General features: G+C 42.0%; 1 protein-coding gene across 1 annotated transcript in view; it reads left to right on the plus strand.

The window, feature by feature from the left end:
• The window catches only part of LZTR1 (leucine zipper like transcription regulator 1), a 34696-nt gene that overhangs the window by 3604 nt on the left and 13818 nt on the right, over positions 1-17274 (plus strand). Inside the window, exons 7-10 of the mRNA XM_032203202.1 lie at positions 750-807; positions 1400-1539; positions 2528-2729; positions 16811-16921. Coding sequence (XP_032059093.1) covers positions 750-807; positions 1400-1539; positions 2528-2729; positions 16811-16921 — 511 coding nt within the window. The remainder of the gene's footprint in view (positions 1-749; positions 808-1399; positions 1540-2527; positions 2730-16810; positions 16922-17274) is intronic.

Raw genomic sequence — 17274 nt, forward strand, 5'->3', positions numbered from 1 at the left:
CTGTAAAAAAGCTGCTCAGTCTCCCCTAGAACTGACATTAATGTGAAGCAGCAGCTGGGATCTTTCCTTTGTTTCTGGAGGAAGAATTGGAGAAAGACGCATGGCTGTGGAATTGTTCTGTTCCAATTTAGGAAGTTCCCTATGGGCCCTGGATAGGTGGAAGGAGAGATTGGGTGAGAGGAGCTATCTAATTTACCAAGATCGTGCTAAAAATGTCTTTTTGTGGAACGGGAGGCTCTGGCAACTCTGAACAAAAGAAGCATCTGTAGTTGTCTGCAAATTACTTGTACTGGGAAAAGCATAGTCAGATGCGTAGTAGCCTCTGATGTGTCATGTTACTCACTTCATCCTCTTTTATGTGTTTGGAGTAGGATTCAGCCATATAAATAATAACTGTGGTCAGTATCAGGAGCTAGCAGGAATGGGTGAAAAAAAGCACGATAATAAGGGGTATTTCTGTAAAAATCCCAAAGATTAAATTCTAATCCTTAAGCTCCAAGCAGAGTTGCTGTGTTAACTGTTCTGTATAAGTAACCAGAAAGATGCTAAAGCAGGCTCTGGTGGTGGTATAAAATATAGATTTAGAAATTTAGGTTTGTATTATTTTTTTTTTTTTGCTAGCAGGAGATTCTTCCTGTTCAGGAGAAGGAATGCTGATAAAACATAATCTTTGTCTTTTCAACTCTATGAGCTAAAAATAACAAAACATTAAGTGTTTCCAGTCAGACTTTTTTTGTGTTATAACACAGGTTAAATGATATGTGGACAATTGGCCTACAGGACAGAGAGCTAACATGTTGGGAAGAGGTAAGAAGCTTTAATTTGAAGTAACGCAAATAACTTTTCTTTTTTTGGTTTTCACACACAATTACTTTAAATTTCCTATACCAGATTGCATTGCTCTCTCTTCAGAATGTATTTGTGACACGGATTAAAAGCAGTTCACGTTTGATTTTGTTTGTGTATTTGGAAAACCAACAATGTATGAGTGTACGATTTCTGCTTGTGAATCTGTGAGCTGGACCTTGACTGCCTGGGGTGGCTTTGCTATGTCCCCTGTAAAAAACGGACTGTGTTTCCACTTTAACCACTGCCATCAACAGGAATCTTTGCTGAGTGCCTGTCAAGATCAGAGAGAATCCCCATCCTCGCAGTGACAGAGGCTTTAGAAATACGGCCTTCCATCTTTTTTTATCCATGGTAAAATTAGTCTGTGCAGACCTTTAAACACAGCATTAATTGATTACCTATTGCCAAAGGGGACTTGATTGTCTGCAGATGTTGCTACCACGTACTCTATGTGCGGATGCACTGCATGTTCCCACAAGCATACTCCACATGTGTAGCTTTGCTCTACAAAATGTTTTGTTTGTTTATTTTGTACTTCATTATCTTTCAGATCGAACAAAGCGGTGAGATCCCTCCTTCATGCTGTAATTTTCCTGTGGCTGTTTGCAAAGACAAGATGTTTGTTTTCTCTGGCCAGAGTGGAGCAAAGATTACCAATAATCTCTTTCAGTTTGAATTCAAGGAAAAAATGTAAGTTTTTTTACAGTTAAGCTGCACAAAATCCACATAATCCTTGACTACTTAAGTTGAGGAATGCATGTACTTGAAGCTGTTGAGGAAGAATACTACATCTTATGACTAGCAAGGATAGATTAAATAAAATATGGACTGTTTTAATGAGACTTTGTATTTTGCCATGTGCTTTGCTAGGGCTTTTTCAGCAAATGAACAGAAAGTTTGGTAGATACGCTTTAAGAAAGAAGCATGTATCTCAGTTTATTCTGAATCAAATGCCAAGTATTTTCTTCCTAAAATTTGTTATATGAATACTTGATTAAAACCAGACAGAGGTCCTGTAAAATACCAGTTCGCACTAGAATCATTAGGAAATGTGAAAGCACAGTATCTTTTGACATCTTGAGTATTCAGTTCCAGACGTTTAGTGTGACTTGCCTGGAGTGCTGACTGTTGCTCTGAGAATGTGACCCCTCTGGTGAGAGAAAAATGCCATAAGGTGGGCATGCAGATCTTATGGTCTGTTCTGGAAACCTGGTCTGTCTGGTTACCAGTGGAACTGGCTGATGTGGAACCACAAGTGAAACAGCCAACTGCCTCAAATCCTTGGCTGAAATAGTGATATCATCGTGAATAAGCAATGCCTTGCTGAAATGTGCTACGTAATCAGAATGCTGCTGTTTAAAGGGTTAGCTGTTAAAATGTGTGACAGTAGATCACTAATTCCTTCCCAAGTTGTGGCCTTTGAGCTGCTGGGGTTTACATAAACATGTCTAGGTTAAGGAGATGCATTGACTTTATGACATTCTCAGCTGTTTAGCAACATGGAGCTGATGTAGGTCTCTGAGAAGTTTAAGGGGTTTGCAGTTGCCTGTGGTTGTGTGGCTTCAGTATCAACTCTAATGGGCTTCTCTTGTTAATTTGTATAATCTGAGTGAGAGCGAGAAGCTTACTTTCAAGATAAATGTGAAAGATGCACTCTGTTTCGTGTTTGGTGTTTCAGCTGGACACGAATTCCTACTGAGCACTTGCTGCGGGGCTCCCCTCCTCCTCCACAGCGACGGTACGGCCACACCATGGTGGCATTTGACCGGCATCTCTACGTGTTTGGTGGTGCTGCAGACAACACGCTGCCCAACGAACTTCACTGCTATGATGTGGACTCTCAGACCTGGGAGGTTATCCAACCCAGCCCGGACAGTGAGGTAAAACGTTCGCTTTTTGGTTTTGCTGACAGGTTATGGACATGTTTTTGACAAGGACAGAGGCTTTTAGTTAAATAATAATAGTTCCTTCCCACTACTGGTTAAGCAGCTGAAGGATTATGGATAGCAGCCTGTGAACGTTAGTCAGATTTACTATTAGTCTGCAGTCATGTTTAAAACTTTGCTTAGTGCTGTTTAAAGAAATACTGTAAAAGACTTGTAATTCAAGTTGTGAGTCAGCCTGACAAGATTAAGAATAATCTCACCCTGTGGACTGGTAGTGATCATGCGATAAAATGTTGATCTCTTTTCATAGCACACCGATAAAGACTCGTCTCTGAGATAACCTGGCATTGCAGAACTGAAGTACTGAGTGCATGATATTAGCAAATGGGGTGGCCTCTAATCATCTTTTTCCAACCTTGCATACAAAAGAAAAATAGTTTTTTTGAAGCCTCTACTACTATACGTACTTCCTGGATTTGGAATGGCTATGTTGACTGTATTTGGTCATTTTAATAGAATTTGCTTTAAGCCAATTGGTTTTAAGCCAATTTAAAATATTTCAGCTGATTTAGCAGTAGGTTTAGAGTATTTGTATTAGCTGATGGGTGGTGAAGAAATGCCTAGATGCTTGTGTGCTCTCTAGAGAACTGTGGAGATTAAGGTTATACTGTAAAGGGATGAATATTACATGGGTTAGGATCAAATGCAGATTTACTAATTTTGCCAGAATTGGTATGACAGAGGTGCTTACATCTTTGACTGCTGCGCTGTATTTTAGTTGTTTACACAGATACATAATTCAGCATTTCATGAATAGGAAAATCCCATTTACACACCTCTTGTAAATTAACAATGGATGTGGGCCTGATTTTGAAAAATTATTTGACTAAAGTATTTCAAGGTAGCCTATTTTATGCTTTATGAAGCTGATTTATTTTAATGTGAAATCAATAAAAAGGCATCCCCGTTTTTTAAAGATGTGACTATCTTTGGGAAGGTAGATCCCATTCTGTAATGTTTCGGGTTGTTTGGAAAGAGAGAAGAGACCATCAACGACCAACTTTGCTTAATAGTGCCACAGCTAGAGCAAGTACGTGAGCAGGTTAACTTTCGTATGAAAAATTGGATTTCACCTCTTCTGTAGATTGATGTGATGCATTTCCATTATTCTTTCTTCTTTTGGACTTTTAGCACTGAGTGGGTAAAGTCTCCAGAGTTCAAAATGAGAGGGAACAGCATTGATTTATCTCTTAATTCAGGAGTGATTTTTAAAGTGCTTTGCAAAAGATCTTACTCTTGTTCATCATGAATATCAGACACTGCTGCCTTTCTGTTTTCTTTGTTCCTGAACTAAGATGCAGAGCCAGCCCGGAGAAGCTTTTCAGACTGATCCTGGGAGTGATCTGGACTTTTCAGACATAAGCCCGTCATAGAAATGAACTGTTGGCTGGCAGGTGGAAATGGCATTTGTCCCTGCTACCCTGTTAAGGGCAACGTGGAAGGTGACATGTAAAATAAGACAGGAATCTCGAGGCTTTTGCCCTTGCGAAAACAGCACAATTTTGCTGTTAACAGGGCTAGTTCCATGAAGGACATTGAAGCAGTTTTTGAGGACAGGCAGCTATCATGTATCAGGTGCTGTAGGTGCACTGAGACAGTCTTGCATTTTCTGCATTTTCGCTAAACGGGTAGAGACAGACTGGAAATGAGTCTGGCTGTGGACCTGTTTTTGTTCACTGCTCAGGTCTCTCAGAATTGTTGATAGTGCTTTGCTGTGGCATGGAGGATTGGAAAATGACTTGAAAAAAAACAGAAGAGAGGGTCCTGAATTGAAAAGAGATCAGCAGTTCAAAAATTAACCAGGAACTCCTCTGTTATGCTGTTAGGAAATCATAGTGAGTGGCAAGCCATGCTTTCTGAGCTGCACAGTTGCAATCCATATTTCCTCCGGCCTTTTCTTGGTACTGTAATATATGTACATATGTATTTTACAGAGCATGCGGGGCTATTCTCCATCTTTTCTCTGTTAGATGATTTTCACAGTTGGTGGTTCTTCTTTTCTAAGGCAGCTGGAGGAATATCAGGTCCGTGTCCTTGCTTGTCTGTATAACATTGCTCAAGCTTCTTGAGGTGCTCGATTTCCTTTAAATAGGACAATCAGAGAACTTAAAACTAATTTAAATAGATTTTCCTATTTCTTTGTTGCGCTTGATTTTTTCTACCGAACTCAAAATATCCTTCCCTTTGTAGCGAAGCTTGGAAGAGCACAAAAAATCAGCAGGCAGCAGGAGGGAAGATGCCCCATCTATCACAGTGGCCTCCCAGCAGACAGATGTACACGCACGCACACAGCAGCCGTGGTTTGTACTAGAGCAGAGGAGCACACTGCAGGCAACGGCAGGGAGCTTGAGGTCTGGCAGGGAAGCACATCAGCACTGACACCCTTTGTGCGTGCAGTCACACAGAATCAAAAATGGTGTTTGGAAGCAGCCACCTGCATTGTAGAGGACAAGGTCCTGTTGTAGGAACAGGAAGAAAATTCTGTTTCCTCACAAAGCGTTAGGAAGGTGAGGTTAAAATGTGTATGGGTTGCTCCCCTCTTACCAGGCTAATTGCCATCGACTCCCCAGCGACTGCAGGTACTAGTGAGCAGCCTGCCTTTCCTGAAGTTAAAAGAGAAATTTCTTAATGCTTGGCTTGTGGAACATTTTAGTTTCACAATTAGGCCTTTCAAAGCCAAGAGCAACATACAGTTCTGACTTTCAAAGCTCTATTATTTGATTTACTTTTTTTTTTTTTTTTTTAATAAAGAAAAAAGGAGGTTAATGTGTTGGTAACCTTCTCTGCCTTACTTTAAGGCACAGTTCTGGAGTTCTTCAGATGGATTACTGTGATATGGTTTGTGGGCAGCTAAGAAGGATTAAAAGTACTTACTCATCCTGCCATGGATGAGTCTGCCACAGTCTCCCTGTGCAGAGATCAGTTACACCCGCTGAGGTATCTTCAGGCAAAAGAAATATTATTATGTGAACAAAACTCTGAATTCCTGCAATGAGGCCCCTGACAAGATCTCATTGCTTTCAGATGTGGTGAGCGTAGTTGCCAGGGTATCGTATTCTGCTATTAGAGATAAAATTTGGCATTTCACAGTCTCGAGAGAAGACTGATACTTTGTATGATTGTAAATAAAATGTAGTGTTTGGTGCTGCATCCTTTTTAGAAAATATTTTTTTTTTTAAATCAAAATTGTCATACCAGTGACCTTTTCAGGTTTGTGCTCAGTAAACTAGAGAGACATCTAGAAAAAGATATGATTTATTTTTAAAAAATGGTTATTAGACTATGGTTAAGATGGTTACACACCTTGATTTCTTTTTGTCAAGTCTACATTCGTATCCTTTCTGAGTGATGTTTATGATGTGCTCTTACACCATGATCCCAGAGGAAGAAAAAATCAGGCTCATGTGGATGATAGGCAGAAGGCGTATATTTCTGTAGCTCACTTACCAGGAAGAAGCTAGAACAATGCAGTATTAACATGACTCACGTTAAACGGATATAAGGCTGGATAACTGAAAGATTTTAACTAAGGTTTTGAATGAGGAGTGGTGACTCTGCATGTGATTCTGCTTAGGTCCCTTAGAGACCCCTTCTTGTCGCACTATTTAAAACTTTTTTGCAATGACCTTGAAAGTAAACAGGAAATCACAGATTCCCCCTGGTATTTTCTAATTGTCTGGAGTTTTAATGATTGAAATAAGAGGCCACCCAGTGATTTGGAGTTCTTGTTAAGGTGGGCACAGACACACGACATATTTCAGTATGTCTGTAAAGTAATATATCTAAGAACAGGATATGTGGTCTATGCTTAACTGTTTCCTGTAACAGTATCCTAGGAAACAATGACTTAAAAACTTTAGTCATTGTGGGGAGCTGAGACAAGCTCCCTGTAATGTAACATGGCTGGAAGTGCTAATGATATTCTTGGCTCTACAAGCTGACATAGCGTAGCATCATTTAGGAACATAAATACATTACTCTTGTGTTTCTTAGATAAATCTTCCAGTATAATATCTTACCATCTTGTGTTTACAGATCAAGGAGGTTGTTCAGAGAAGAAATCTGAAAATGATTAAAGTCTGGGAAACACAGTGAAACAGCTGTGAAGCATAGTCTTTATAGGGAGAGTTTAGGAAATGAATTCTGCATTGGCCTACTTGGGAAACTAGAGGTTTTTTAATCTGTCAGTAAAGTATAAAGCAAGATCCAGTGGCTTCAAGTTGAAACTGGAAATATTCAGACTAAAAAAAGAGAAGGAAATTAAAAGTTTACAGGTACGGTGAAGAATGAGAGTAATCATTCGCTGGAACATTTTATCAGAGTTCTTTGGTACATTCTTCACTACTCCTAAAACAGGGTATGATATTTTCTAAAGAGAAAGCTTTCCTAAAAGAAAGGCTTCAGTGTTGCTTCAAGGAAGTCTTGTAGGTTGTTTTATACAGGAAGTCAAATTGAGATCCCAAAAGTACAATTACGGTAATTTGATCTTTGAAGACACACCAGGGTTCCAAAAAGAAGCAAGGGTTCGGTCACTTGATCTTTGTAATCTGCTGCTAGATTGCAGTTTGTGGGCCTTTGAGACATGTTCATTGGATTCAGCAGCCCTTGCTCTTTAAACTGTGCCTAATCCTCTCTGACGATTTATACATTAAGACCACTTTTTCAATCTTGCAACATATGTATAGAAATTATTTTAAAAGAAAATGGGTTTAGTAGTAGTACAGTAATCTTCAAGTAAATTACTGATTGGCTCCTATTCCAACCTTTGCAGTGATAGCGGTGTGTGTTTGAGTGTTACTGGTGAAGAACTGAGCTCTCAGTTTCCATGCGGTATTCTCTAGTGCATATCAAGTGGAAAAAATCTCATTTTCAGCTGAGTGGAATATCAAATCATGTCCACGGTCCTGTCCCCTATTACTTACCACAACCACAAGTACAAAGTCTCTGGAAGAGCTGATATCACACCGAGCTTACTCATTTATGGCTTTGTTTTTGTATCTAGTGCTTTATCCTGCATTTCAGTTTCTTCATCACAGTCTTCAACTTTTAGGTTGCAAACAAAATATTTTCACCTTTCTCACAGAATTGCAGTGCTGAAGATTTCATGAGAAGTTTTTAGAAAGCTGCTGCTGGAAATCTTTAAGAACTGGTTAGATGAACCTCTCTCAGGAATGAAATATGTATTGTTGACCCTGGTTGGGACAGAGGAACGGGAATGACCTTTAATGAGGCCCTTTCTAGGTATCCGTGATAGAGTTTTAATTCCTTATCTTCTTGTATGGTACAATCAGGAAAATAAGAGGGGAAAGGAAAAGCTAAATTTCCATCATAGACGTAAATTAAATTTCCATCATAACAGAAGCTTAGCCAGAGTTTCATACCTGGAGTATGTTAAAGAACGGGAGGGAATCTTAAAATCACAGAAGCAGGTTGGTTGGAAGGGACCTCTGGAGTTCTCGAGTCTAACCTCCTCTTCACAGCAGGTACACTTAGGGCTGGGCGCCCGGGACCTTTCCCAGAGGAGTTGTGTGTGTTTCTAAGAACAGCAATCCAACAGCCTCTTCCTGCTCCTGTCGCAGTGTTTGTCCACCATCGTGGTAATAGCTGTCTTCCCTTTATACCAAGTGAGAATTTCCCATGCTCTAACTGACGGCTGGTGCCTGCTGGCTTTCCGCTGGGCACCTGGCAGAGGAGTGTCTCCTCTGCACTCTTCCTGTCAGTACTTTCAGTCAGATATCTCCTTCAAATTCTCTTCTCTTTACAGATCAAGCATCATGTGCTTCAGCCCCGTCATCTCCTTAGCCTTGCACTAGGCCTGTTCCAGTAGGTCAGTGCCTTTCTCGTACTGGAGAGCCCAAAATTGGGCAGAGTACTTCAGATGGCATCTCATAACTGCTGAACACAGGAGGGAAAATGACTTTCCTCAGCCTGCTGGCTAAATGTTTGCTGATACAGCTGAGGCTGCTGTTGGCCTCCCTGCAGGAGAACGCTGCTCACTCCTGTTAAGCTTGTTCTCTACCACGACTGCCAGGTTTTTCCTGCAAAGTTGCTTTCCAGCCAGACAGTCCCCAGGCTGTATCATTGCAAGGAATTATTGTCCCAGGACGGGACTTTGCATTTGCCTTAGCTGAACTTCATGAGACAACCATCAGCCCATTTTTCCACCCTGGCTAAGTCCTCCTGAAAAGCAGCCTCGAGCATTTCAGCCACTGCAGGCAATTTGATGTCGGCTACAGATGTGCTGAGAACGTGGTGCCCTCCTCTAATCTGTCAAGCCAGTCAGCATTTTGCAGAAGACAATCAGATTAGTTAGGAAAGAGTTATTTGCTAAATCCTTGCTGACTGTTCCCAGCCATCTCCTTCATGTGGTGGAAGCAGCTTCCAGGAGGGTTTGCCCCATAACCTTCTCAGGACTGAAGTTGGGGTTGCCTGGCCTGTGGTTAGCTGACTTAAAGGTGAAAGAAGCCTTTACCCAAGCTGTGTTCCTAGGTTAACATCTTGCAAGAGTTTTAAAAGCCATAGGTGCTTCCTGGATTGTAAACAGCACTTCGTTTACTGTCTAGTGCCATAAGCCATCGTTGCCTAGGACAGGTGAGTCCATTGCCTTATTCTTAGAAAGGAATAACTTCTGTTCCTTAGAAAGGAATCACTTTCTAAGGAAGGGCACAACAAAGCAATTCAGCAGTTGCATTCTGCTTCTTTGCACATTTGCAGAGCTCTGACCTATTGAAATTCACTCTAAAATGGTTCTGTTCCAATTTTGCCTGGAAAGTTTATAGATTTTTCTGCACTCAGCATGTGAAAATATTTTTAGTCCCTAAATCCCCTTGAACTTAATAAACATCCAAAGCTCTGTCTGCCCATCTGTTTGAGCATTTTATGCTGCTGCCTAGCATGATAGCGCAGAAGCATCTCTTGAGTGTAATCAGCTACTAGTAATGACTTCCTATTTGGACTTGGAGCTTATGGTTTTCTTACAGTTTCAGAGGAAAAAAAAATATATTTTTTAAATCTTTACGTTGGTTCACCAGATTTTCTTATTGATGGCTTTAGGTCTTTTTACTTCGTTTTGGCTTAGAGTTGTTGGTGGTACTGGATACTCATCGATGACCCTAGGCTGCGAAATAGATCTGGGCTTTGGAGTTCAGCACAGCGATCAGCTGGTTTAATACGTGCTCTTTCGCATATGGGGGTGAGGACAGAAGTTACACAATTAGAAATGCATCCTATAAATACAGGATGGTGTTTGAGAAGCTGAGAGAATGAGAAAGCAGAGCCTTGAAATGTGGCTGCAGTGGATTTGATTTTAGCTAGTTCCTAATATTGCACAGAGCGTTGAAATTTCACTCTGAGAAAGGATGGAAAACGTTAGCAATGCGTTGAGAAATGAATAGGCGATACAAGATAAACCCTGGAAGCAACACAAATACTCCCTGCCTGCAATAACAGTGTATGTAGCTAATGTACTCTTCACAGCCAAGAGGAGGAAGCTTACCATGACAAAGCTTGGAAGAGATTCATAGAAACTTTTGTAACTGACCCAGATTTCTTGACAGAAGTGCCGAGGAGCTGCATTTGGACCATGAGTAGGGCCGGGTGAGCGCTTGGCCACAAGGAGCAGCCAACGCGTGGTGTAACAGGCAAGCTTGGCTGTTATTAGCTGTAGAAAAAGTTTTACTTTGTCCTTTTCCAAACACGTTAGCTAGCTTTGACTTGAGGTACGGGTTGTCTCTTGGTGGTGCTCCGTCTGCACCATTCTTTGATCAAGCCAAATTTGGGAATTCTGTCTGACAGTGGGAATGTTTGAGATATTGCCTCTCTGCCATCTTTGTTTGCGATCTGAATTCTTCCTGCTTGCAATAAACCAAATCCTTAGCCCCTCACGAAGAGCCAGTGGAGGGAGACGGCAGACAAAGAGGAATTAATGCTTAAGGTTTTAATTGCCGCGTACATCTGTTGTTGCAAAAAGCGTAAGCAAACAACATGACTAATCTGTTGAATTGTTCAGTCACAGTGGTAGGCTGCAGGCAAGACTCTGATGCTTCTCTGGACCAATTCTGAATGTTCTGGATATATGGCATGATCTTTTGGAGCTTCAGCCGCAGGGGCACTCCTGCTCGGTGTCCAGTCTCTCATGCCTCCCATCTATACTTTTACACGGTACTGTTTTTAAATCTCATAACCAGGTTTCCCATCCAGAAGTGGCTGAGAGAGTATCTGCCCAGAAGAAGCTCCTTCCTTGCCCTCAGAAGAACGTGGTTTAAAAAAAATCTTGGGATGTATGTGGTTTAGATTTCGGCATAACAACAGTTAAGCAGCCACCCACAGCAAACTCAGAGGTAAATAAAGAAACATACAGAAGTGAAAAAAAAAAAATTCTATTCCAGGAGAGAGAAATAAATTTCAGTCTTATATATACTTTCTCTCCTCCACTCCTTTTTTTTTTTCCTTGAATTTATCTTGAGACTTTTCACCTTAAGCTGTAATCTAGGAACCACTTAAGCTTCAACTCTGCACATGAGTTGTAAATTGCTTATAGAAGGCAGTTATAGACCCCTGAGTGAAAACTATTCATTTGATTTAATTCTACTTTTACGTTGATTCAACTTAATTCGTTAAGGACTTTAAGTAAAGCTGAATGTATTCCTGGTGAGGTTAAAATTGAAACCAATGACTTTATGTTGAGGTTTGCGCAGGTTTAATTAAGTTTATTTTAAAGTATGTGGAATCAGCACCGGAGTTGATGCTCAGGGCTCTAATCTCAACTATTTGAATGATTGCTAGGCTCTAGCGCAGGGAGAAGCAGAACTAATGCACAGCTTTGTAAGTCAAATCAGAACCCCGAGGAGTGCCACAGGACAAGCTCTCAATTTGTGCTGTCTAGACTGGGCATTGAAATGAGTTCTGAGTGCAAGAAATGCCCCTTTCCCCCCCCAAAAAAAAAAAAAAAAAAGTTCTGAAATACTTGCATTTTGAAAATGATGGTTTAAATCCTGGCAGCAGCATGGAGAGGTACACTGGAAGGGAAGAAAGGGTGACTGATGAGATCTGCTTTTGAAAGCAAAGATTCCAGCTTGAAAGGAACCTCAGATTGCAAATCCCATTAACCTTAACTAGGGAAAACACTTGGACAGATGAAGCAGGGCAGTGTGTCGTGGGGAGTGGTGCCAGCCCAGATCGTGAGAGCTGTCAGGATTGAATCTAAAATTCTTTCTGTCAGGCACTGCTAATAAAGTAAGGAGATCGTGTTGATTGAGAGATAAGAATGGGACCTAGAGGTGACAAATACATTCAGACTGGTGACACATCTGTGGTTTTAGCAGCCTGCTGTGTGCTCGGAGCAAGAGGAGCGACAGCCGCCTGGATTCAGGTGCGAACCCAGTTCCACCAGCAGCTCCCTTACTGAAACTCCCTTAAGAAACCCGTACCGAAATCACAGTTACTACAAATAAAAACTATAGTTTGCATGAATTATCTCGCCTGCCAGACTCAAGTTGTATTTTTAGAGTGCTGGTTTCAGGTAGCAGCTGTTGTTATCCCAGGAGGGCTTTACCAGTGGGTGTGCTCGTGTACCTTTATCATTAAGCATGCCTTACCCGGGCCTAGCTGTAAGGTGTTGTGCCTCTCATCATCATAATCCTGAGTGCAATTCTCAGTGTGTTATCTGGAATATTTACACAAAGCTACCGCAAGGAAGGGTTGTCTTAATCTGATGAAAAGGGAAGGCAGGGGAGACAGTGAGGAAGCATCTGGTGGACAACACGATTGGGAAAGTTCTGGCTCTGTCCTTGTGAAAGCAGCACATCTCAGCTGCCTCTACACAAACCTGGCTTTGGAAATAGGAGGAATTAGAAGGCCATGCAGTCTCAGACCTCGCTGGACATAGTGAGGTAGCTCATGCGACCAGAACGATGGGCTGGGAAGGTGAGGAGAAAGGGTTGAGCTTTGCCTTGGAAGGGGTGATGAGCCAGCTGGGAGCTGATGGGCAAGGTTCAAAGGGTAGGGTAGCACGGATGACATTGGGAAGTTTTTGAGCTTCTTTCCCAACACCGAAATGAGAACAACCAACACATTCTTATGTCATGAGCGTGTTTGCGGACAGTTGACTCATAAAAGAAGATTAGGATGAATGTGTTGCACTGCAAAACAAAAGCTGAACTTCTCATTTTCTCTACACTGACTTTGTTCCTCTGAAAGCAGCCGTTCCTAACCATAACTTTGGCTTACGTTGTTGTGAGCAAGGAGTTGCTAACCATATATTTGAGTGATAGTTCTGTTGTCTGAGGCAGTTTGAACACACCACACCTTTATTTGCGCAGATGTGTGTTCAGATACGTGGCCCATCAGGAGCATCCCTAGCGAAGCAGTAAGAGCAGTCAGCAAACGTGACCCCAGCAAAAAGCTGGAAGAGCTGGAGATGCCTAGTGAAGGAGAGATGCGAGGTGAAGCACGTATTTTGAAAGCTTTCACAGGAAGAAACACAATACACCTTTTTCTGCCTACCCAGTTACTTTTAGGAGAGTGATTGCGTGTTGAAAATTGGTGATTCTGTACTCTCATTCAGGCTCAGGCAGGGGATTGTGGTCTGGTAGCTGCAACCCTGTCATGCTCAGCGCTGCCCTTCACAGTCTTAGACAGGTCTCCTCCATTAGACACTCTGATTCTCACTCCACCTTTGCATGAAGTGTCCTTCTTGTTGTTTTTTTTTTGTTGTTTTTTTACCCAATCAGATTTGACTGTGTGCATAGTACAAGGGATGAGACTTTTTTCAGTACTGCGGAAAGCACAAGTATAAAAATACCTGCATAAACCATGCTCGGATTGAGTAGGTCACGCACTGCCTGAATTACAGCCGGGCTCTCAGCCTCAGGGAGGACAACTTGCGGGGTTTCTCCTGTACACGGTCTGTGAAACACAGTCTGTGGACAACGAGCAGAGCGGTGGCTGTTATCTCTGCTGTTTAAAATCAGGCCACACAGCTCCAGGACCCCAGTATTGAATGCGGCAAGAGCTTTTGTGGCTCTGTTTCAGGTTTTGTAAATTCTCTCGTCTTCTGTTCTCCACAGAGTCCCATGCTGGGAGGCTTTTTGGCCATCCCAGCTAGCAAAACAGCTATTATTTCATACCTGTTCCATTTAAACTGCACTTGGCTTGAGCACATTCAGCAGCTGATTCTGTCAGCTTGGGCGGTCTCCCAGCAAAAGATTGACGATAGGGCAGGATGTTTTGGCGTCTGGCATCGGACTGGGGAGCATGCAGCCCGGCGTGCCTCTCTCCAGCTGTTCACTCCCCTGAGCTCTTTGAACCTTTCCGTTTTTATTCGTTGAGTTCTGAATATTTTCTCCTTGCTACTTTTCCATTCCTGGAATGGAAGGAAGGATGTTGGGTTAGCGCCCTGCCTGCAGGAGGACGTGAGTGCCCAGCCCTGAGACTGCAGAGCCCGAGGATTCTTCTCCATAGCCCCTGTTTTCCAGCACTGTCTGAGCTGGGAATGACTGGGAACACCAGGTCTGTAGCGTAGGAGCTGCTTTCCTTATAGGTAAGACTAGGATGCAGTCACCTGGGCTGTGTCACGCACATCATCTGAGCTCCAGCAGTAGTTCCTGTGTGAGGTAGGTTCAGATTTTAGAAAAACACGCTTTGTAGATTGGAGAATTCCCCGTGATGGAACGTCCAGCGTAACCCCAGTTAAATTGTTCCAAATTCTTGATGACACACACTGAAATGTAGGAAGGTAACTACCTGCTGTGGCCAGAGCCTCGGTCCTGGGGGTTTGTGGCCGTGGCATCGGGCGCTCAGCAGGGCTGCAGCCCCAGCGGCAAGTTCTGGGCTGGCCCAAATTCTGCTCCTCTCATTCAGCAAAGCGAGGATCCTGAGAGACCCTGGGCTGCAGAATGTTTTGATGAACTGTGCATGGCCTTCCTTTCTGTGGGTTATCCTACAATATGTACGTTTCTCTCAGTACTCGGTTTAAAAATGCAACATGTGTATTAAAAAAGTAGGCTTGTGTTGATTGCTTAAGTTAATTAGTAAATAGCAAGGCTCTGCTTACCTGACCGCTCTGGTACCAACCTTTACAAAAGAAAAATCATTGTTTGAGTTAAATATGATGTGACTAGCAAGTGAAGTGTTACTTGATTAAATACTCAAATGATTCATGTTTCCTTTCTGGCACCAATTGTGAAAATGCTCTAGTGGGGTTTTTTTGACTGGAAAAAAGTAAGTGTTTTTTAAACATAATGGGTGACTTTTTAAAAGCAAATCCTTTGGTATTAAAGAATTATTTAGATTAAAAACAAAGCTAAAGTATCATGTATTTGAGGGGGGGGGAAAAAAAGGCAGGGGAAATGACCTGAATAAGTACAAGCCAGGTGGCCTGCATTTGATATCTGACAGTTTATTTTTGTTGTGTTTTTTGTTTGTTTGTGTGTTTGTTTGTTTTGTTGGTTTGTTTTTTCTGATTGGAGAGCCAGTTTCAAGGAAGATAATACAATATAACTAATGTCAGCTCATCTGGTTTTGGAAAAATAGGTCTTGGCTTGCAGAGTTCATATTTTGGAGTGAGACTGGAGCTTTGGTTGATAAACTCACTGATGTCTTTTTAACCTAATATCGTATGTTTGATTAATTAAATAAGATGTACTGGCTTGAAAAATGAGATTACTAGTATGAGGGAATGCTGGCTGTATAACTGACTGTTTTTGCAGCGCTACCATCCTCTTTTGGAGACGTACCAAATAGGCGCCCAGCAAGAATTTACTAGTAGACCAGTATTATTCAGTAATTTCCCATAGCAGTATTTTTTAGCACTAAGTTCAGATGTTCTTTAATGATGTATCCGTGACCTGTGCTGGAGACAGAAGGCATCTTGTTTATCCAGAGTAATCCAAATGGCTTCCTGAACGGGTGCAGACAAATATAAAGCCAGCAAAACCGTGGCCGTACATCTGAGAATCAGAGGCACAGGTACTGGTTGCCGTATGGGGGATTGGATCCCTGCAGGCTGGAGTTTGAAGAAAATCAAAAGTCATGCAAATTCTGGTGAGCAGCAAACTAAATGAGACCATTGTGTGACGCTGTGGTGAAAGGGATAATTTGGTGGTAATGAAAAATGCCAGTCAGCACGGCTTCATGGAAAATATGCCTCTCCAGATAAACATAATGTTGTTTCATGTTTGAGCTTACTGGAGTAGTGTCTATAAATATGTACAAGAAGAGAAGATTTCTTATACCAGAGGGCTTTTTACTTAGTAGGCAAAGATTTAATGAGATTTGCTGCCTGGAAAACATAACAAGCCTGATCAAACTAGGGAAAAAAGAGTTACAGTCACCACTCAAAGACTTTATATAGATATCTCAGGGAGGTGTGCTGGTTCGATCGGTATTGTTTGTGTAACCTCAGAAGAAATAGGAAAGAAAAATGTAAAAGGACCACTGCAGGTTTGACTTGCAGGAACTCCTTCCCACTTTGGAAATCTATGGGGCGAAGCACGTGTTGGATGAGGCGGTGTGAGCCCTCAGTCCCTTGGCCCTACGAGCAGCTGGGGTAGTGTGGGGTGGCTTTGCCTTGGTGGGCTGCAGGGGAAGGGGCACACACAACTTTTTGGTTCCATATAATGCCCAGAATAAGCCCTAAATTTATCTAGAGAACACATTTTCAGAATCTGTCTCTAGAAGCGTGTTTGATTTTCCTATGTAAAACTTAGCTTTGAGTCATGGTTTTTGGTAAGTGATGTATTTTGTAACAGTTGTGATATGCAGAGCCCTGCATATGTACAGATCTGCTGGAAGGTGTAATGAACAGATGTTTCTAAATGTGACTGGCAAGTGTGTTCAAGGAAACAATCCTAAAATAAAAGAAATGTCAGTCTTAGGATGCAAGCGGTCATGTTGCTTTAGGCTACGAAGAGGTTTTTTCCCTTCTCTCTGTTGATCTCTTACAGGCCCTTTTTCTTGGGAGAAAAAAGGCTGTTTTTATTTATTCACTCACGTATTTTGTCCTTTTCTTTCCCTAGTTACCCAGTGGGCGACTTTTCCATGCTGCAGCTGTTATCTCAGATGCTATGTACATCTTTGGCGGGACAGTGGACAACAACATTAGAAGTGGAGAAATGTACAGGTTCCAGGTAAATGTACAGCTTCCAGGTAAACGTACAGCTTCCAGGCAACTCACTGGTAAACAAACCAAATGTTCACATCATTTCTGCACGAGTCCTGCTTCCATCTCCCGACACAGAGGAGTCTCTGGTTTGGCTCACTGCGAGCTTCATGGCTTCCCTTTGACATCCTTCCTGCAGGAAGCCTTTGCATTTGCATATCAGCTGTCAAAAATGAATGTGTATCTCTAAAATCTGAGAAACGTTACCTGAACAGACATTTTGGCAAGGCTAAGCTCTCCAGTGCCTTCTAAAGTCTTAGGTCATGACAACTTATTTTGACAAATAGTGAGTATCAGTGAGGATTTGTCAGGATGTTTCTG

Source organism: Aythya fuligula, chromosome 25, assembly GCF_009819795.1.
Source record: "Aythya fuligula isolate bAytFul2 chromosome 25, bAytFul2.pri, whole genome shotgun sequence".
Lineage (NCBI taxonomy): Eukaryota > Metazoa > Chordata > Aves > Anseriformes > Anatidae > Aythya > Aythya fuligula.